This window comes from Oryzias latipes, chromosome 23 (assembly GCF_053564925.1).
Source record: "Oryzias latipes strain Hd-rR chromosome 23, Olatipes_Hd-rR_3.1".
Lineage (NCBI taxonomy): Eukaryota > Metazoa > Chordata > Actinopteri > Beloniformes > Adrianichthyidae > Oryzias > Oryzias latipes.
Window position 1 is genome coordinate 23280780 of NC_136259.1, and position 22846 is coordinate 23303625.

Genomic DNA, 22846 nt, shown 5'->3' on the forward strand with positions numbered 1-22846 from the left:
ACATCCCACCAGAACTCAACTCCACCCCTCTGGCGGGGGGGGGGGGCAAGTTCCAGAAGACAGGCTCCCCATCTGCTGGAGGAGTCTGAGAAAATCCACCAACAGGAAGGTCTTTTTTCAACCGTGTTTGCCCGAGTTTACAGAAATACAACCAGAAAAACATCAAATGTTTTGTTTCTTCGTTAGTAAAGAATTTCAAAACAAAGAAATATTTTTATATCATCAAGGTTCATAATAATAAAAGCAGCAAACAAATGTTTCCAAAGCAATTAATATTGTGTGGATGTGTTTTCTCTTTTTCTAGACACGAGGGAGACTGCTGCCACAGTTGTTTTAATTTAAAATTAATTTAATTTAAAATTGAAATAATACGGAAAATAATAATGATAAATGTTATTTGTATAGCGCTTTAAATGGCACATAAAGACGCTTTACAACATGTGAGCAAAAAACAGGTAATAAGAACAGACCTAATAAAATTAAAATAATAAAAATTTATTATACGAAATCTGTGTTTTTTTAATCTTTCTGTAAATGTCATTTTGCACTATGCATTTAAAAGAAATTGTTTATTACTGAGCAATATAATAATAATAATAATAATAATAATAATAATAATAATAATAATAATAATAATAATAATAATAATAATAATAATAATAATAATAATAATAATAATAATAATAATAATAATACGTCTTTTTATAAGCATTATTTTGTTTCATTTGAAACCGGAACTGTATTTCTCCGCAGTTCGCTGATCGGACTCGTATCACAGACGGACCGGAAGCAGCAAGGTTACCCAAGTCTTCGGTGCATCTGCTAAGTTTTCAATCGACTCGTGGTCCTTGTAAGTTCCGACTTTTAAACGCTTTTTCTGGGAAATATGTTGTTGATCATTTTATAAATGAATTTTAGTATAAACTATTATTACAAGTGAGCATTTGATGGTAAAGAACCGGTTATCCTTTCTTTGGCGGGAGTCTCCCGGAGGTCTCCATCATCATCAGCAACGTGATGAAGAACGCTTTGACTGAGTCCATTTATGTTTATCTGCTTTATTTTTACTTTAATTGTTATAAATTATCTGTATTGCTAATTATAACTGAAAAAACAGACGCTGCTGGTTTGATGATCGGGCAAACATTTATTTAATATTGTGTTACAAAAACAATCAAACCACTAAAATCAATCAAATGAAAGTTTGTTTTGAGCTCGTGGCAAATAAACTGAAATGAATCCTAAAAGATGAAGGCGTCTGTAAGCTTATTTAATGAATTGACCCACGGTGATGCTTTCATAAATCATTTATCTGTTTTAGCAGAATAATTGTTGCACGTCTGCAGCTCTAAATGAAACATGAACACTTTATGACAGGTAAAAAAGCGAAATCCAAGAACATCAGCTGGTGTGCAGAAGAAGTGGCTTTATTATTTAAGGCATTCTGTCCTCACAGCTCATCAGGGTAATCTAGAAAAGTGTCAGTGAGAAGAAGCTGCAGGTGGAATATTATGTTTTCAAAAGAAGCCACGGTAGATGAGGGTTTTTCTGCGTTATCGACACGCTTCACGTTCCCTCGTCTTACCTGTAGGTCAGAAAACACCTGGAATGTGGAGTTTAATGCCAAACGCCTTCAGTCAGATATGTGGAAACACACAGAGGAGTTTCCTTTTTAGCTGATTTATCATTTTTATTTTGAATTTCTAGACTTTTATTTCTGCCTTCTGAATAATGCCGATTAGATCAATTATATCAGTGATTTATCCAAAAGTTAAAAAACTTTCTCTTCTGTCATTTTTGAAAAGTTATGCAGGTTATTTATGGATGATTCGCTGATAAACCAAAGAAGAGATTATTAGGAAAGAAGACGAAAATATATATAAAAAAATCATTATAGATGGGGAGATTAAACTGGAACAATGGACAGAATGTTTAATAAAATTAGGACTGTAGGAAGACGGGGCTGACATCTGACCCTTGATGAACTGATACTCTTTTAGTCCTTTAGTTTTATAGTTTGCTCCTGTTTTGTTTTGAAAAAACATTTCTATAATTTTCTGTTTTACTCACATTGTTGAGGTTTTTATGTTTAATGTTTGTTCGTGTTCCTTTTTTTTTTGCCCACGTTTTTTCTGTTTTTTTTAATCATTTTTGTCCTTTTTTTTTAATGTCTTAATCTGCCTCTGATTTACAAAGTGTTTCTTTTTTTTTTCTTTTTTACATTATTTTTTGTTGTTTTGTAAAAAAAAAAAATCTGAATTTTTTGCATCTTTATTTTCTGTTGTGAAGTTTCCTGAAAGCTTTAGATTGTTTTACTTCCTTCATCATCGATTCTTTTCCTGAATGTATTGAACTTATCTTCCAGATCTCCACGCAGACATTTGGACTCGGTTCTGTTTGCTGCAGAGAGGATGTTCAGAAGTGCGTCTGCGCAGGTGGGCTTCACTAAATGCTCAGGTTGTTAGTTTAGTTTTGTTCTGTTTGTTTCACATTTGCGTGTTTGCTCTCTTCCAGATCTTCAGACAGGCGGTGAGATGCAGAAGCACAGACACAAGCCTCATCCTGGAAAGGTGTAAGGGCAGTTTGTGTCTGAATCAAACAGGAAATGTTTCTTCTGACCGTTGCTGTGTTGCACGCTTTTATTTATCTGTAAACATTTAGAAAATTGTTCCCTTTGAGTCCTTTTAATCCAAAAATGTAAATGATTTTGATCAAAAATGTTTGTTTTGTTTTTTTGTCGTATTTTAAAACGGCAAACGACCTGAATTCTGTTTTCTGGCTAAGTGTCGTCTCCTGTTCCCTCCTAGCGATAAACCGCGTCCAGCTGCTGGGGCGGGTTGGTCAGGATCCGGTGATGAGACAGGTGGAGGGTCGAAATCCAGTCACCATCTTCTCTTTAGCAACCAATGAGATGTGGCGCTCCGGCGAGGGGGAGGTGAGCTCAACAGGTGAGATTTCCTGCTGCACATTTTTCTATCTTTGATTCAGCTTTTAAATGCACAGCTATTAAAAAATGGGATTAAATCCACCTGGATTTATGTCTGAGGTGATCTATCTCAGTTGGTTTAATTTTACATTTGTCCTTTCTTACTTTTTGATTAGAGTGCCAAAACCTAGTCTGGCTTGCAAAGCTAAAACATTTAAAATATGTTTTTTCTAAATAGATTAGTTTAAAAAAAAGTTAGATCCATCTTCGTTTATAGGTCAAACATAATTTTATACCTTTTGTTAGGCTTATAGAAGATGGGAGATTTTTGTTTTAAGTGATGCAATTTTTTTTTAAAGACAATTACAGATTAAAGTTAATTTTTTTGCTGATATAAGCCTTTTTAAAATCTAGTTTATCTGCTGCTACATTGTTTTTGCGTTATTTACACATTTTATTCTTTCCTGTGAAAATGCCACAAATAAAAACCAATTTAAAACCAAAAACTAATCACAAATCTATATAAAGAACAGTCATTGCAAGGGTTTTTTTTGTTTTTGCACGCAGCTGTTCATTTCTGCCACTAGAGGGAGCCAAAGTAAAAAGAAGTGTCAACATCTGAGGTGTTATTTCGTTCAGATTCATGCTTTATTCAGCTTTAAAGTGCCTAAATATAGCACATTAACTCCTGTGTACTTCTCATGATGTGGATCAAAACTTTATTTGATGTTCTGTCTCAATCTAGGAGACGTCAGTCAGAAGACGACGTGGCATCGAGTGTCCGTGTTCAAACCGGGTCTGCGAGACGTGGCCTACCAGTACGTCAAGAAAGGGTACGAAGTGCACAAGGAGATGAATTTCCTTTATTTCTTCTGTGGAAATGTTCATTTTTTCTCTATACCTTATCTTAAGAATTATAGACAGAAAGCGAATAGATATACTTTTTGAATACAGTTTAACTTTTTAACTTCATTTATTTTATCCTAACAAATATTTTTTTCACTGTGAAAAATAATTAGTTTATTTTTCACAGTTTATTTAAAAAGTTTATTCCTAAAAAAGATTCAGGTGCTGAGGCAATAAATAGGACACACAGTAAGTCCCCTTGATGATCCACACAGATTAAAATGAAACACTTTTTACCTGCAAAAATAAACATTTTTCAACATGTTGTTTTTATTATTTGTGGTTACTTTTATTGAGTTAGAGTTTTCTTCAGAAAATAAGAAGAAAAATTACATTTTTGTGTATTTTTTGGTTTGTAATTTTTTGGAGAAAGTCATGATTCAATATTTCTGAATTAATTTTTGAGTCTGTTCTCTAGATTTATGGCCCTTTTCTCTGTTTGTATGCCCTGAACTGCTGCCAAAAGTCATTATTTAGCCATTTTGGAGGCAAAAAAACTATTTTGGACACAATTAGATGATTAAATTTTTTTTAGATTGGATGGCATAAAAACGCCTCAAAAAGAGAAAACTGTTAATATTTCTTGAAAGTTTGGTCACTGGGCTCAGATTGGAAATCATACGTTTCTTCTTCCTGGTCTTAAATCGTCTGAATTTCATCGTTTTGTGTGGGGTTTTTTTTGTTCTTCGGTTGTGTAATCAATCGCTCTCCTTTCAGGTCGAGGATTCTTGTGGAGGGAAAACTGGATTACGGCGAGTATGTGGACAAAAACCAAGTGAGGCGTCAGGCCACCACCATCATCGCAGGTCAGATGAAACGCTGGCGTCCGCCTCCCGCGCCGCTGAAATCCACCTCACCGTACGCTTTTCTCCTCAGACAACATCGTCTTTCTGAGCGACAACGTGAGGGACAGAACCTGAAGGAGCTTCCGCTCCATCCAGCCGCAGGACGCTGTGTTTTTTGTATTTCCCCGACGACAAAACGAAGCTGGAGAAGTGATCGCGTTTGACTCCACGGCTACATTTGAAGACTGAGGCTTCAGGGGAAACCAAGAATCCTGGCATGTAGTAAAACTCACTGTTGGTGACCTGGATTGGGCTTTTCTTCTGGATTTAAGAGCAAAAAGCCCCTTTCAACTGCCTGGCAGGATTTGATGGACATTTTTGTTAAGCAAGTTTATCAGAGACCCTGTTTTTGTGTGAAAAGCTGCTGGTGCCGCCCAGCATGAGAGGTTTGTTTCTCTCTCTGTCAGTTACAACAAACTTGTGTTGGTAGCAAAAATAAAGCTGTAAAATCTGCACACAATTACGTCCTCGCCAAAGAAATGGTTAGTTCAGCAACTTCTTCATATAAAAATGTATAAAAAATGATTAGAAGATGTGAAAAATACGATATCTTTTGGTTGTTTTGTCGGTGCTGTGACCTTCAGGACCAGTGAAAGTTTATCATGACACCAAAATCTGTCCCAGAAAGCAAATTATATTTATGGCCCGCAGCAGTCATAGACTGCAAGGACCATATTGTAACTGGTACGAGGGTCGAACACTCAAAAAGTCCAAAACGTCAAAAAAACGCGTCAAAACGCCAAAAAATGGGGTCAAAAGTCACCCAAAGCACACAACGACACGACAATTGTGTAACGCAACAAAAATACACACACACACGCACAACACCAACGCAAAAACGTAAAAATTGTAGTCGCAAAAATGACGACAAAAACACAAAAATGCCCAAAAAAGCCCTCAAAAGACGGGTTTAAAGCCAAAAAGACATGCCCAGCCTATAGTAAAAGACAGGCCGCATTGAAATACATGGGAAATCCTAACCGCAAAAACTTCTATATTGTTTCTGCTTCGTTTCATTATTATTATTCTTCTCGTTTCTAACGGCGTCTTTGAGCTCAAATTTGACCCCCGCCACATACCCGAAAACTCACCAAAATTGGCACACATCTGGGATAAATTGAAAATGAATTTTCGGCAAAGAAAACGTCAATCCCCCCACGACGATGACATCACGGCGAGCGTTCTCGTAAAAAAAATGAATGGGCCGAAAATCGCTTATGGGGCCAAAAAAAAATATTTTGGAATACAGTGACGAACCCAAAACACGCGTGTTGGAGATATCCCAAAGAAGATTTGAAATCATTATGGGATGGCCACACGACCTACAGCTTGGCGGCCATTTTGTGGCGAACTCAGAGAAATGGCGATTTTCGTGTTTTTTGACAATATGGGAAAACGACACTTTTGTTTATGCGATTGTCACGAAATTGCACACACATGCCAAGACCCTGATTCTACAATAACCAAAGAAGTTTCGTTGACCTTTGACCTTTGGAAGGGGCGGCCATCTTGAATTTTCATAAAAAAGCACCTTTAGTAACGTATACAAACGAAAACTCGTCCTAGGGATTTTTATCGATCTTTTTGAAACTTCTCAGGCATCAATGGCAAGCTACTGTGGACAAAATGTTGGAATTAGAAGTTGTAGAATTTGAAACGCGTGCGCATGGCGAATTCGCAACCATCGCCATTTTAGCTAGCTCGCACATATTCTATCGGAATAGCCTGAAACTGAAATATGCGATACCCTGGCCCACACTGAACAAAACGATGTCACATACGACAAAATCGATAAAGGAATGTGGCCGTGGTAAACAAAAAACCGTCGCAAAAAAAAGTGCTGACTCGGCAAAAAAAAAAAAAATTCGGATTTTATTTTTAAGAATCGGCTAACGACATCCAGATAACTTTGTCGGGTATATCCGAAGAAAGTTTTGAAATCATTACGTGATGGCCACACGACCTACGGTTTGGCGGCCATTTTGTGCCAAAATCTGCCATTTTGAGTTTTTCGCGTTTTTACACGATATGGAAAATTTAACTTTTTTTCGAGCGATTTTCACGAAATTTGACTCGCATGTCCCTAGCGTAAGTCTACAATCACCTTTGGAGTTTCGTCGACCTTTGACCTCGGGAAAAGGCGGCCATCTTGAATTTTCTATAAAAAACACCTTAACCACCAGATTCAAACGTAAACTTGTCGTTGGAATTTTCTTCGATCGTCTCAAAACTTTTTGGGCATCAATGGCAAGCTACTGTGTAAGAAATGTTGGAATTAGAAGTTGTAGATTTTGAACGGCGTGCGCGTGGCAAGCTAGCAAAGTGGCGCACTGTTATAACTCCCATGCATTTCAATACAATACAGTGAAAATTGAATGCATGCATTAATGCCTGAAACTGAATACATTGAAAAACACTGGATATGGACATATAAGGAATGTGGGCGTGGTTAGCATAAAACCACTGTTGCTAAGGACGACAAAAAGTTTACTTTTACCGATTTGTCCGAAACTGACGTCAATCTGTTCGTCTTCCCGAGGGGACCAAAACATAAAATGGTTGCTATGGAGATAAAATCAACAGAAAAGCCGCCATTTTGGAAAAAGTGGTTTTTTTAGCAACTTATGACATATAACTCTCACCAATGGAGGAATGTGTTTTTCTGAGTCAGTTGATGATGCTGATCGCTATGCTAGCACTTTTAGCTATGTTAGCATAACTAGCATAGTTAGCATAATTAGCATTTTAGGTAATGTCTTTTTCTGAGTCAGTTGATGATGCTGATCGCTATGCTAGCACTTTTCGCCACATTAGCATAGCTAACATAGTTAGCATAATTAGCATTTTAGGTAATGTGTTCTTCTGAGTCAGTTGATGATGCTGATCGCTATGCTAGCACTTTTAGCCACATTAGCATAGCTAGCATAGTTAGCATGATTAGCATTGTAGGTAATGTGTTTTTCTGAGTCAGTTAATGATGCTGATCAATATGCTAGCAATTTTAGCCACATTAGCATAGCTTACATATTTAGCATAATTAGCATTTTAGGTAATTTGTTTTTCTGAGTCAGTTGATGGTGCTGATCGCTATGCTAGCACTTTTAGCCACATTAGCATTGCTAGCATAGTTAGCATAATTAGCATATGCAGTTTTGACTAGCCATTATCAAAAGTGGGCGGTGAGGGCGGTGGTGCGTAGAGTTGGGCGTGGAAGGCGGGTTGCGTCTGCGGGCCATACAACGCCGCTTGCGGCTTTAATTGGATTTGAAGCCTGTTTTTGTCAAAAACAAGTGATAATAAATGCAAATGCTAATAAATATCCTATTTTAGAAATGGATAAAACATTTATAGACTATATTCTTTAATACCTGTTCTTTGTTTTTTGGGGTTCTAAGCTTTAAAATAAAGGTTTCCACTTATAAAATCATTTTTAGCTTTCTAACTTTTAGTTGTTTTTCCTTTACTTATTTTTTCCACCAAAGCATAAAATTATACTTAAAGCTAAAAAATACTTAAAGTCAAAAGATTTAGTTAATCTGTATTTTTCTTTTGTTTTTCTTACACAAATTTTGGAGAGACTTCAGTTTTTTATTTATTTAATACATTTTTTTTTGTCATTTTTTTTCTTTCTGTTTTGTTCATTCTGATTGTTTATTTTTAGTTTAATATACTACCAGTTAATGACGTTTTTTAAAACATTTATATTCTAAAAATAATATTTTAATAGTTACATAATGATTTTCACATTAATTAACAACATTAATATTTGAAATTATTTTTAAAATGTCTTCGAAAAGCTGTTGGTGGATTCTCATGTAGCGTTGTCTTGTCCCAAAGTGATTGGTGAAACTGAGATTCCACGCGGCGATGCTGATTGGCTCCGGCACTGTCAATCAAAGACTTGTCAAAGCTTCCAGGGCAGGAGGTTTCTGATTGGAAGAGATGCCTGATGTGGGCGGAGCTTTTAGGCATTGCCAACCTGTAGCTTCAGTTTAAAGGGATCAACAACTAATTCTGCAGTCAGACCGGAAATACTTAAAAATGATAACAAAATAAAACCGACGGTGCGTTTAATGTATTTGACATTTGTGTTTGAACTGATTTAAATGAAAGTCAATAAATACAGATGATTACTATAATGTGTACTTTATGTATATATATTAAATGTATTCTATAATTTTCAAGAACTTCCATCACTTTCATTTGGATTTACTAGTAGTAAAAGAGCGGAATTATATGAAAAAAGCGAAAAGATTTATGAGATAATCTATGTAATTTCAGCTTGTACAAACATTTCTTGCAGGATTAATGTTGTTTTTATGCAGTTATTTAAACTAATATAGGTCCAAACCGACATTTTAAGAAAATTAATACTTAAATGTGGCAAAAGTATTTAGCTTTGCTGGCTTTGTTTCCTTTTTTAAGCAAAATTAGATATTGATTTCCAATCAATATGTATATATATATACATTGTTTTTTTTAAGCAATACAGTGAAAAATTAAGTGCCAGAAGTACAAAAAACAAAATCACACAAAGCATTATTTAAAGTCAGGGATAGCAGGAGACAGAAAAATACAATTAAAAATTAATTTATAAAAAGCACATATATATGTTAGCATATAAGCATATAAGTTAACTACAAAGTTTTAGTTTGTTGTTTTCAGCACAGCAATTTCAACCAAATGTAACCATAAATCTATAATTTTAAATGCAGGTAGCATCATATTTGTATGGAGCTTGGTTTGTCCTTTACTTTGAAATCTTTTACCGGAAATTGAAGGTCAGTTCTGGAGAGGCGCAAACAGCTGGAAAATATAATTCACCGCAGATTCTTTCTGCTGTGCTAATTTGTTTTGCTCCTATTTATTTTTTATTTCTAAGTTATAAAGTCCGTTCAAACGTCTTCATCTCGCTGGAACCAAATTCGGGAACTTTGAACGTTTTTCTTGTCGTACTTGTCCGTAGCCCCGCCCACACATTCCTCCGTCTGTCTCTGGGCTCCGAGGAGGAGGTGGAGGCAAGAAAAACCAAAAAACAAGAGACCCTAGAAAACTGTTTGAGGACTCAGAACCAGCGAGGAGATGATCCTAAACATCAATGAGAGGATTTCTCGGTCCGAACCCGACCTGTCGTAGTCTTTGGACGCCGGTATCCGCCTTTTTTCTAAGCAAGTTCGTGTGTCTTTTCTTTGCGCAAATCAACTGACTTTGGAACTTTTTTTTTATTGCGGAGTTGGATCTGGAATTTGCGAAAAACTGCATAGCAACAAGAAGTTTCCTCAGAGGACGTGGGGGGAAAAATATCCAATATCTAAACGACGGAAGAAGTCATGGAGATCCTGGACAGCAGTGAACCGTATCTAAACTGGGACAGGAACCTGAGCGAGCTGTCCGAGAGCGGGGAGATCGACTCGGTCCTCTACAACAATGTGAGTGATCCACTGTGTCGACAAGTGATCGATCAGGATCTGCTGATCAGGTCGGGGGCGATCACCAAATAAGATCTTTGATAAGCAGTTAATGAGCTCCGAGGGGGAGGGAACAGAGGTGCACCCTGCTCTCCAGGTGAGCCTTGGGGTCCAGGATGCAGCCTTTTTTGTTTGCTTCCATAGAGGGCAAAGAGTTTATGCATTTAGAATGAGGTATAAGTGCGAGGAATTAAAGCTTTTAGAACTTTTTAGCATTAAAAGTGACACGGAAAGAAACATAAAACTTATTTTTTGTCTTTTTCTTTGGAAAAAAAATATCACCATATTTCTTAAGTTTTTAACCCTTCAGAGATGTAGGAACCCACTCTTGAAATTGGTTTTGGATAAACGGTTGGCTAAATTCAGAAAGTACTACAACAGCACATGAAGAGTCAATAATCAGATAATCATTTGGTGTTTAAGTAAACAGCCGCCGTGAAAGTTTTTATTATGTCTGAAAAAGATCAAGGACAGTTACACACTGAATCCTTGAAGACGATAAAATAAAAATAAAAAAGGACAAATTGCTTATTATTTATGTTAAAAATATGATTCGTGTGCTAATATGTTTATATTTTTTCTTTACATTTGCCATAACAGATAGTTTAGTGTGAGGAATTGACTAAATGTGTCAATTTTTACAATTTTCCTGTTGTTTGCAGGATTTACATCCTTTATTTTTTATTTTTTTAGAAAAAAAATAACATGTAAGATTGTTAAATATTACACTTGAATGTTTAATAGTTCCATGAAGATGTGAAAAGTCAGCAGTGTTTTGAAATATGACTCTTACATGGTTGATTTATTGTGCAACTCTTCATGTTTTTGCAACTTTGAGCTTCTTTCTGGATTTCTGAAATGATCAGAGAAACGTGTCCTCATCTTGAAGATGAAGTTTTTCCATTTTTATCTCTGAACGTTGAGGACTTTTATGTCGTGGGACTCTCTTCCTGTACTCACACAGCATTGGAGCGCTGATAGAATCGATCAGGAACTTGAATTTAAAGCGATGCTGTGTTACATAACTGGGTCTCAGTCTTGCAGGCATTGCTGAGCCTTAGTTTCCCTGCGAGCCAGGAGGATTGTGGGATGGAGAATGTGGTGTGTGTGTGTGCATGTTTGTGTGGTTTCCAGACAGCTGGATTGCAGACACACACACACACACACACAGAGTGCAGGAGCCTGAACCCACACAGGTGGTTGTGTTTCCACGGCTCTTCCAGGCTCTTTAAACCTCCTGGAGGAGCCCGTCTGCGTCTCCACAGCAGGCGTGCAAAGACCTGTTGCTCTTAAGGAGCAAATGAAGCTGTTTGACTCAAAAGATCAAAGCCGGACGTCCTGTTTGAATCCTGCTCTCACATCAGAGGGGAATCGACATCCTCTGCAGGATTTCCTCCAGTTTTAACGACACATTTAGACCATTTGAAGACCGAGTCCGATGAAAACGAATAAGGCCTCATCTTCCTGTGGCCTGAGGACTTATATGAATTAAACAAGCTGAAAAGGGTTTTTTTGAGTATTTTTTAAATTCAAATCCTTGTGAATGAGGAGCAGACGAGAAAAGGCCGTTTGAAAAAGATCGTAGCTCTCTGCTCCAATATTGCTCGCCATTTTTGTTGCGTCGCTGATGTGAGGTTGGGGGTGTGAGGGGCTGTAAGCTAGCTGGAGAGAGTGTAAACATGGATGACGGGAAGTGGGGGGAAGGCTTTCTCCTCACCAGCAGGCCCGCCCACAATTCTGTGGTGAATTTCTGATGAACTGATGCCGCTTTGCAGAAACTTTGTCCTAGAAGTTTTTGGATTTTGGCTAAAAACGGCTGAATTATAGTTCAAAGGCCAGTGACCGGGTGGAGTAAGCAGACATGTTGGCCACATGTGTCCATCTTGAAGCCAGATGTTAGTCTGACCGGACTCCTGGCTTCAACTCTCAAAAGGCACTGCAGCCAGCGGTGGTGGTGGTTCCCTGAAGGTTAAACCAGGAAGAACGGCATTGTGGGGGATGTGTTGAGCCAACGGGAGCCTTGTGTTTGTGTGTGGGGCAGCTTCAGAGACAGACTGGAGTCTTTGTTCAGCTCCGGCCCCCTCCTGGGGGGCTTCTCCTGCCGGATTCCTCACATCGGCGTGAACCTGAACCGTCCGCTGGCAGGATGCCCCGCCCACCTCTGGAAGCCTTCAGGTTCCTCAGGTTGGATTTGAAGTGGCTTTTATGTCGCCTCTGAAAAGGAACAATAGTTGCTTTTGTGGGCGTGCCTGATTGTCGTGTTTCACATTTTTCTGTAGGTGAAAACAAAAGTGTCTTCACTGCTAAATCTGCATCAAGAGTTTTTTTTTGCTGCTCTAAAGCAGACTTCAAAGGATTTAGATTGGACTAAAAAGTTTATTCCTTTTCTGAGGAAAGCCTGTGAGAAGAATGCAGACATTTTTGTTCATTTGAAATCTGTCAAGTCAATATAAAGCAAGAATTTCCTGTTGGAGCACTTGATTTTTTTTTAGCAAGCTTGGATTTCCAGTTTAGCTTTATCAGGATACTTCCTTGTTGCTAAATATTGGTTCTGTGGTGCATTAGAGTAGTGTTTTTCAATAAGTGTGCCGTCAATTTACCCATTTTCACTGATCTAAAAACATTTCCCATCTCCAGGATATCAGCTCTGTGTTCATCCAAACAGGTCCTGATAAAACACTGAGAAGTTTGGAATATGAAAGATCATAAAATACTTTTTTTGTGTTTATTTGATTCTATTAAAGACATTTTGATAAGAATGACGGTACCGCGATTTAGCCGCAGCTTCAGCTCTGTTTTCTGAAAAGTCCCGCCCCTTTAACTGTCTCCACCAATCATTCTTGGAGGCTTAATCATAGATCATCAGTCTGACCAATCAGAAGTGGTTAAAGTCTTCACTTCCTTGTTCCGATTCTGCTCATAAAGTTTCTCAGTTCCAACAAAAATACCAGCTAAAGCTCGTCTAGCGGTTTAGCTTTCCGCGGATTTCGGTGTCAGACCGTGGAACAAGTGAAGAAAACAATGAAGCTCAGAGATGCTAGTCTGTCTGCAGTTTTTGCACTACATCTCCCATGATGCATTGGGTTAAAGTGACAGCATCTCAGCGTAAAATGAGTCTTCCCTGTTGAACGTCTTGAAACCACAATGAACACATCAAACAGTTTTTAAATCTTCTTGATGAAATCAGAGGTCAACAGTTTAGTTCTCCTTCAAGGTTTGTGTTTATTAACAGCCAAACATCCCAGAGTTTGGTCCAAGTCATCTTTCTAACTGAAACACTTTTCTAATAACGTCTGGATTATTTTATATGTTAAACTTAAGTAGAAGTAATAACAACATTTAAGAAACAGGATTAAGGTGAAAAAGCCAACAGACACAATTCAACTAAACTGAAGACGAGCAGCTGTTGTAACTGCAAGAACATTAAAAAGGACGCCATCTATATGTCACTACCAAATCCGAGTCCCTGATTGGTGGAAGTTTGACCTGGCCATGCATTTTGTACACAGAGCCCAAATATAATTGTAAACATTTGCATAGTGATGCTTGAACGAGCTTTTGAACACAGAAGCCTGAACGGCCTGTTTACATGGAGTTTTCATTGGAAGTGGCCACTTGAACGCAGGTTGTCGAGGGCGATGCGAATGCAAATGAACATTTTCCCCCCTTTAACCTGTGAACAAAACCTGCTTAACTATCCAAGTGCGTAAAAAAAAAGCCTGCACAGTGACAAAAGTCAACAGTGAAATGACCAAAATAAAACCTTTGGACGCAACGACACGATGGCCGGAGGTTTGTTTAACTTGCTGCACGTAGGGGGAAAATGGCTGCATTTGTTCCAGGACTTTTCTGGAGTGGACACAGCGTTCCTCTGATCCAGAACCTCTGCCTCGGCCTCCTCCGCATGGCTGCTTTGACAGCTCGGCGCACACTCAGGACAGACTTCTTTCATTCAGGCACACGCCCAGAGCGCAAACAGCCTGTTGACAGTGCAGAGCCTGTTCTCCGTTGGGGCAGGGCATCCCGCTCCCCCCGCTGACCTTGTGCGTCTGAAAGGCCCGTGTGTGCGACGGTCGGCCGTCCACGTGCGCGCACATTCCCTGTTCTTTTCAGGACTTCACGGCGGTTGCTGTTTTTGCAGACGTTGTTTTAGCCGTTTTGCGCGTGGGAAAACCAAACCGGCATCTCCAGACCGAGGTGTTGCCGGTGGAACACACCCCAGACCTTTGAGGAACATGCAGCATTTTTTTAAACACATTATCAATATTGTCATCCTAGAAGATATTCACCAGTTTAACAGTCTCGACTGGAAAGGCAACCCTGAGGCTGTTTGCAGCGCCGCACAAGAAGCACATCCTGTTTGCATCACTTTTATTTTAAGTAGTCATAAATTTGCCAAATTGTTGCAGCGTCTTTGTCATTCAAGGGTTAAAAATGAGAACAGACAGCAAACGAACTAAAAAAATGCTGTAAAAATAATATTGACATAAAAAAACTCTTTCAAATGGGTTGATGAGGTCACGTAGGTTTAAAAATGTGACACAAAGAGAGCAATTTAACCGTCATGTTTTAGGGAATCGTCTAATCGTCTGGACCTTTGCGCCACAGATGGTTCCTCTGAAGCCGGAGCTGAAAAAGACGACCTAGGAGCAGATCAGTGATCCGTAGTCAATCGAGTTAAGAGAAAAGGAGGAATGTCTTCCAAAAGTCACTAGAATGTAGAAAAAAATCAGGGAATGGAGACGGGTGGCTTTGGCTAGGCCTGCACAATTAATTGCAAATTTATCGTTATCGCGATTTCAAGCTGTGCAAAATCCACATCGCAAAAAGTTGGTGAAAATCGCAATAAATGGTAAACCTTAAATGTTAAAACAATCCTATGGCAACTTGAACTATTTAATACATTTAAAAAAAAATCCCTTTATGCATTTGACCAATCAGATGGAGCCCTTCACGTTGTTGACCAATCGGATGTTAGAGGTTGCCCTCCTGATTAGACGACAGTCATTTGGAGACTAATTCAAGGTATTTTGACTATTATCTAAATTAAACTTTTGCAGTGAAATGGAAATGTTTTTGTTGTTTTTACTATTTGTTCATTTATCGCAAGTTATATCGTCATCGCAATATTGATCACTGATATCGCATGTTTTCCTCATATCGTGCAGCCCTAACTTTGCCTGTTTCATCAGACGTTTTTATCTGCAGCTTGTTAATACTGATGTCAATGATGCCTTGTGGACAAAGGTTTTTAATTGCTCCTTAAATGTATTGGTGCTGTTCAGTGATGTGTAAGCAACCCAAACCATGATACAACCACCTCTGTGCCCAAGCACATACTTTAACATTCAAATTAATTTTTTTGTTATCAGTCACTCTATTTGTAGGGCGTCTATCATCAACATGCGTAGAACACAAGGTGCTTGACGTAAGACATAGGTTTTATGTCAATGAATTAGTCTTCGTCCCGACTGACTGCGATTGAAATATGAACCATAAAAGCTTTAAGATACCTAAAAATGAATAATTTAAAAGTTAAAAAGGAGGAGTCTGTCATTTATATTTGAAAATCTCCACTGATGCAGTTGTTTTAATTGACTAAAAGGTTACTTTTGGATTTGTGGTTTAGTGTCCTCCCCGAACACATAATAGTTGGGATTTGAACCCCTGACCGACCGAAACATGTAGTGCTGGATTTCTTTAACTGCTTCATGGTTTAGCGGCAGCAGATCTCGAGTTGAGTGACTCATCAGTGATTGGTCCGAGTCAGTGTTGCTAAGGCAACCACCCTCACCTATCAGATAGGGAGCTTGTTGGAAGGCCACACCCCCTACCACTTGAAAGCGGGCTGAATGTAATCTGTCAATCAAACGTTTCCAATGTTGAACGTGGGGGCCAGCAGGCTCCACCTACTTTTATTGAGGCATCTGATTGGTCAGTTTATAACTTGAATAACTTGAACTACAAAAAAATATAATATTAAGAAAATGGATTATCAAGAACATGTTTGTTCTGTCCAATAGAATGACTGAGTAATAGTTGTTTATTTCTCTATAGAAGTCTACTGGATTTTGCTTTCTTGGAGCCACTTCCTGTTTGGACCACCAGGGGGGAGGGGCCAGTCTGTCCAGTTCTCTTGTACAGTGGATTCGTTTGCAGGTTTTGATGCGTCCTGGTGAAAATCTTCTGCAGCTATTGGACTCCTGTAGCTGTGAAGAATGCATTTTTTTTTCCCTTTGGCTAACCGTCTGCTGACCCAATAAAAGTTTTTGGCGTTTAGGACTGACAGCTGGAGCCCACATGGACACGGGAACACGGGGCCGGCAAATCTGATGCAACTTTTCCCCTCAACTTTTGCGAGTGGGCTCCGTGTCGCTGCCGGCGGCCAGCTGAACGCTCTAAGCTGTATTTAAGCACAAAGCCAAGGCATCAATCAGGGCGCAGGGGGTGATTATGGGAAATCCAGAGGAGCCTTGGTTCTCTGCAGCAAAGATAAATTTAACCCCCCTGTGTGTGTTTTTTGCTGCATTTCTGCTCTTTTTTTAAGTGTTCATCCCCTGTCATTTGCTTCAGCCCCCATAAATGTGAAAAATCTGTGCGGTTTGCAGGGTGTGTGCTTTATGACACACCCACGACCTTTAAAGCTGCTTCTAGAAACCCAGAGACTTGTGGTTGTTTAGCCACTTTTCCTTCTCTTCATCCCTTCTTCTTCTTCTTTTGTCCAGATTTAAGGGAAAAGTTGAACTCTAAACAGAAATTTGAACAAATTTAATCTGGGTTGTGTTTGCACCACAGTGTTGGAAGAAATAAAGATCCCTCCGCTGCTTTTTATCCTTTAAACCCCCCCTCATCTGTAACCCCCCCCCCCCCCCCCACCCCCAGGTGAACCACAACGAGTCAGCTCCTGCTCAGAATGTCAGGAACCGCCGCGTGCCTCAAATCCTTTTCTTGACTTCTTGCTTTGGTCGTTTTCCACTCAACGCTCTGCAGACGTGAAAGAAACACATCAGGATATTTGGCATTAATGTAGTTTCTAAGGCATAAACTCCAAGCACAAAAATGCTTATCATCATTTGGTCCTCCATTTTTCTGTACATTTGTGCCCGATCCCCCCCTTCCTAAAAGACGGTATAGTGCAGGACTATCCAGTATCCCACATTTGAACATAAATCAGACCCATGCTAACAACTTTAAAACACATTTGAAGCCATTTTATGAAGACCATTTATGGATCTTGATGATGAAGTCTTGGATGGTTTCTAATAAATAAAGTTACACACATTGTTTTGTAAATGACAAATCATTCAAACACAATGCATTGTGGTGTTTACTCACCACACTAGTGAGCATTGATGTCCACTAGTTTTTCGCAGAGACTTATGGGAAATTTCCCAGGCACTGGACTTTGGAATTGCACAACCCGAAAAAATGGTGTTTGGCTCCGGGCTGGTACTGGTCCAAGGGACAGTTGGTACCGGAGCTTAGAGATAAAAAACACATTTTTTCCATTTGATTTATTTTCTGATTCTGAAGGACGTTTTTGTCTGAAAAACTGCTGGATTGGACTCATTCTTGACGCAGAGGAAGTTCTCCGTTATGTGTTGAAAACTCATTACGGCAGCTGCACGGACTGCTAAATTGAAGCTAGCAAAGCTAACAAACAAAGAAAAAACGATTTGGAAACTTTCTTTACGCTGAAAAGATCCAGAGAGGAAACGGCAGAAAAGACTTTGACTTCAAAATAAAAGAAAAACTGCATTTAACAGACTAAAACCAGGAGTCTTTACTCCAAATATGGATTTATTGTGACAGTTATAAGATTCAGCTGTCTAATGTCACAAGGATGCTTCTTAATTTTTTATTCACATCACATTTTAATAATTCCTACATGAAGTCTAGTGAACAAATAAAGTTTAAAGCGACTGCAGATGTTTTATGGAGGATGAACATAAACTTTGCTTAAACCAGACGCTCACTTATGCCCAGTCTGCCATTAAACTGGTCCGTGGGCTGAAGACAGTTGGAGACCCCCCCGTCCCCGCCCCCGTATGGGGCCCTAAGTTAGAGGAAGTGTGGACACGATGTCCTGTCACGTCAGGAGTTCACCGTCTGCTTTTTCATCAAACCTCTGATCCCGTCAACCTCCAGCAGCTGTTTCCTCAGGTGAGCGGCAGAAACGTTTGGCTGCCAGATGTGGTGTTGGCGTAAAAAGGGGGGGGGGGGGGGGGGGCAAACAACACGTTGCATTCTGAAGGGAGCAGGACAGGGTTGGTGGGTACGTTCCACGCCTTGCTCAAGGACCGGCGACCCATCTCTTGGGTGACCGTTGTAGCATTTCTCATGCGAACGCATGACAGATGCAGCACCGACCTCGAGGTTACCATGACGACGACATTGTCGGGTTCTTCTCGGGTGAAAATGTGCACATTTTGGGATTCAAATGAACGAGGAAGCAGATGAAGCTGGTCGCTTTCAGCACGCTCGTCCTTGCTTTTTGATGCGTGATTTACATCACATGAAAATGCATCAGGATGCTTTGGCGTGGCGTCACGCCGCACCAAAGCATCCATTCCAGCTCATGTTAGAGGGACACACCTGATCACAAACCTCTGCTTCGGCTCCTTTTCTGACATTCCTCTAGAAGAGATTTTTCCATCCGGCATTTCTTTTTCTTTTTTTTGAATTGGACACAAACAAGCTCATTCATCCGCACAAAGTTCAGCAAGTGTGCAAAGATGTGAGTCAGTCTGTGTGACTTCTCCTCATCCACCAGCAACGCAGGAATTCAGACCGGCGGCGCGCCTCGACAAGTTTCCCCCAAATGTCGGCCTCCTGTCAGGGCAAAGGGAGCTTTTATTCTGAAAAACCCAGAAGAGGGTGAACAGTGACGTGGATGGAAAAAGAGATGCAGGAGGGGTGAAGGAGTTCGTCCGGGCGGCGAGATGGAAGGGAAATAAATGCTGTGCATGGGTTAGGCTCCGCCCAGTTCTTCAGCCGAAACAGCTGTTTGTGTTTAAATGGGAGAAAGTGGACTTCAGGGTCTCCAGGTTTTTATGGAAACTTCAGACTTTAGTTAAACTGCTCCTGATGTCATGGTTTTGACATGTCAGTCGGGGTGACCCAGTTTGTGTTTTTTTTATTCAACTTTAAGGTTCTTTTGGTGGTCATCAAAAAGAGCTATTTTGGCTACTGAAGTACACAAAAGAGTCATGGTGGGGGGGCACTTTTCTCCTCCTGAACTTCCCGTCTCCATTCCCTGTTGTGGGGAATTTGACTTTTTTTATTGAGACGGCTAAAATAAGCCTCCTCACACCGTTTGGCGTGTTTCCGTCCTGTAACCGTTTGTGTGTGTGTGTGTGGGGGGGGGGGGGGGGGGGGGGGCTCAGCTGGACATCAACCCTGCAGTCCCCCCCCCCCACATCCTGTTGTTTTTTAGCCGTCACTCCACCCACACATCACCGCTGCACAAACAGACACAACTTGTGTAAATAAATGTGTCGTTGTATTTCTTATAAGAGTCAACATAACTTAAATTACTCTCCAAACGACTCTCGTCTACACAGGAGGCGAGGAGGCGGGTCCATCCGATTGGACAACAACATGAAGGGATCCATCCGATTGGTCAAATGCATAAAGGGATTAATTTGATTTGTGAAATGGTGCATGCCCTTATAGCGCCTTTTAGCTTCCTCAAAGGCCCAACGTTCTTTACAGTCACAGTCCCGTCCACACATTCACACTGATGGACATCAGCAAAAAAAAAAAAAAACTACCACCAGAGGTATGGTGGGGTTCGGTTTATTGTCCAAGGACACTTCGAGGTGGGACTCGAACCTGTAATGTTCAGATAAGAGGTCGACCGCTCTACTGCTGCACCAAAGTAGCCCCCTTGCAGCATAAATACTTCAATCTGCCAGATTGCTTTAGCACATTTACGGTAACCATTTATGTTTGCATTATGCGTATTGCATAGCTTGATGGTGGCAGACATTTGTAAAGAACATCTAAATTGAATTTCTGAGTAAATCAGTGTGAATCAGGAGCAGATTTAGAAATGTTGTTTAGATAAGATCGTATTTGTGACGTAGCAAATACGACGGGCGACAAGATCTCCGCTCTATTCTGATGGATCCACTGTCAGACAAACGGATCCATGAACGTCTTTGTTTTTCTCGTCTGAGCTGGAATCTGGATCAGAACTGGACGGCTGGATAGATCTGATATACAGCAGCTCGCCGATTTTATTGCTCCACTAATGTTAGTTTGGGCTGTAAGCTAGCAGGAGAGTGTAGCGTGGAGCTCTCTGTAACGGTGATGGGAAGTGGAGGCGGGGTTACTCTGCGCCAAAAATGCTGCCCACGATTTGGAGAAGAATTTTTAATAAACTATGTCCTAGAAAACGACACAGGTTTTTGAATTTTGCCTAAAAATTGAAAAATTGAAATTGAAAATAGATAGTAATAACAATATTAACAGTTTTATTTAACATAATGGTTAAAAGTCTCTCTCACTTTATTGTATTTTTTGTGCCAGTTGACACCAGACATCTTTCTGCAAAATAAAACAAGGATTTCTTTTCTATTAATTATATGAATAAAAGATGAAATAAAACAACAGTTTTGGTAATAAATAACTTGTATTTATTCATAATAAGGTCAATTAAAACACACACACACACACACACACATATATGTATATATCTTTATACTTCTTTCATGTATTTGTTCAATAGCTGGTTTTTGAGACAATTTCAAACTTTCTTATTTTTTTATCTTGATCTGCTGAGCAACCAGAAAGTAGCTGAAGGCCTTTTAGTGATGAAATACATCTGTTTTTTCAGCATTTGTGTGTTTTAAATGTTATTTTTATGTAGAAACCTGTCTGTTTATGAAAAATCCTCTCAGCATCAGTATTGAAGGTCTCTGTTTTTACCTCACAGTGTACGTTTATGTCTTTTAATAGAGAAGTAATCTGAAGATTGTGTTGGAACATTTCTGACAGTTTACACCATTGCAGTGCACACGATCCTAAATAAAGGTGCAGAAACTTTATACAAAGGAGGTGTGGTACTGTCGCTGCTTATCCTTTGTTTTCCTTTATCTAACGTTCCGTGGTATCCAGGCTGGGATGGACGTCAGGAATCCGGGTCACTGCGTTTTTTTTTCAATTCCCGTGTGGGAAGCGGCTCAGGTTTCTTTGGGAAGGTTTTCGCTCAGTCGGCTTATTTTGGCTGAGATCAGACGCAGATGTGGTTGCGCACCACGATAAGATGGGACGGCCAAATGTTATTACTGTCTTTGTGACTGCATAACACACGCAGAGTTTTTATCCTGTTGGCGCCCCCCGCCTCCTTTATCCAGGCAGGCTGCCGCCCCTGCAGATAAAACGCAGACGGCAGAAGCCCTGCAAGGTCAAAACGTCTGGATTTTGGCGTTTGGCCGCTGAAGCAGAGCCTGTAGCTCAGGGCCGTTACCGCGGGTGATAAGTCACTGGTTGCTCTGCTACCCATCAGGCTTATCTGAAGGCTGGCGAGCGTTCTGTTTTCTCAGCAGTTAGATGTCGGATCCAAAGGAAACTGGAACCTTTTCTTTACAGTAAGAGAGGAATATTACTCGTTTTTATTTTTTTAGTCCAGATTTTCTAAAGACATTGCGTTTGTCTGGTATTGTGAAGTTTTGCAAAACCTCATTCGTTGTGGTTAAGGTGCTTTACTCGGGTCCTGTGTCTTTAAGTCCCACCCCCAAAGAGCGTTGTCTTTCTGTTTGGTCAGCATCAATGGTCAAAAATGTCCAAATCAGCAGCTCATGCTTCAACTGCAGGGCTTTTATTTTGTAAACACAAACTGCATTTGGATGTATTTCCATGGAGGTTTTTACCAGAAAAGAATTTATCAGAATAACCAGAGTCACTGCACAGATCTTTGTTCTATTAAGTCATTGAATCAAACTGTGAGGCAGATTTTAACGAAACTGAACAAACATTTTTGTGCCGGCTGTTTGAAAATTGATCATGGAGGAAAAAAATTAATAATTGCGGCTTGTGTCCGGCTGGAATTCTACGACACCAAGACTTTCAATTATTAGAATAGAGCTGTGAGAGACAAAGCCTGATAGATTTCCTCACTTTGACATTTCACATCAAGGCTCTTCCAGCTGTAGGGGGTGAACATGCGCTAGTAAACAGTAGAAAAAGAAGAAGAAGCCCATCCCTGCTTGTCCAGTGTGAATACTATAGCTGAAAACAAGGAAGACAATGTAGCGCGTTCAAAAACACGTTAGGCGCACATCTCATCCCTAATGTGAACATAGCAAACATGTTTTTGTGGCATTTGTCTGATGATAGACAAGGAACATTTAGCTCAAAATTGCATTTCTGAGCGTTCTTGTGTTCAGATCATTGTGAATCAAGAGCAGACGAAAAACTGCTATTTGAAAAAGATCGTATCTGTGTCAAGCTCCCTGCACAGAGAGCTCTTGGCAACGGGGAGGGGGCGGGGTGCTCCACACTAAGGTCCCGCCCACAATTTATTGCAGAAACTATGCCCTAAATAAACCGACACTATTTTAAAAAAAAAACATGTTGGCTAAAAATTTCGTAATCATAATTAAAAGACTTTGTGTGAATTCCAGGGTTGGATTTGTTTTGTCTACAAAGTGGTTGCACTTCTTCTTCTTCTCACCTTAACCCAGAAGGTCCAGTTT

At 39.8% G+C, this 22846-nt stretch overlaps 2 protein-coding genes across 2 annotated transcripts in view; both read left to right on the forward strand.

Annotated features, from left to right (window-relative positions):
• The first annotated feature begins 14 nt into the window (after positions 1–14).
• Positions 15–5221, forward strand: ssbp1 (single-stranded DNA binding protein 1). Its single transcript, XM_004083219.4, has 7 exons — positions 15–850; positions 2366–2435; positions 2515–2572; positions 2808–2948; positions 3672–3759; positions 4550–4638; positions 4709–5221. Exons 2-7 carry the CDS (start codon positions 2412–2414, stop codon positions 4750–4752), a joined length of 444 nt encoding a protein of 147 aa, XP_004083267.1. The 5' UTR covers positions 15–850; positions 2366–2411; the 3' UTR covers positions 4753–5221.
• A 4278-nt stretch (positions 5222–9499) lies between these two features.
• The window catches only part of creb3l2 (cAMP responsive element binding protein 3-like 2), a 29612-nt gene continuing 16265 nt past the window's right edge, over positions 9500–22846 (forward strand). Inside the window, exons 1-2 of the mRNA XM_023952418.2 lie at positions 9500–9826; positions 9911–10106. Coding sequence (XP_023808186.1) covers positions 10008–10106 — 99 coding nt within the window. The 5' untranslated portion in view covers positions 9500–9826; positions 9911–10007. The remainder of the gene's footprint in view (positions 9827–9910; positions 10107–22846) is intronic.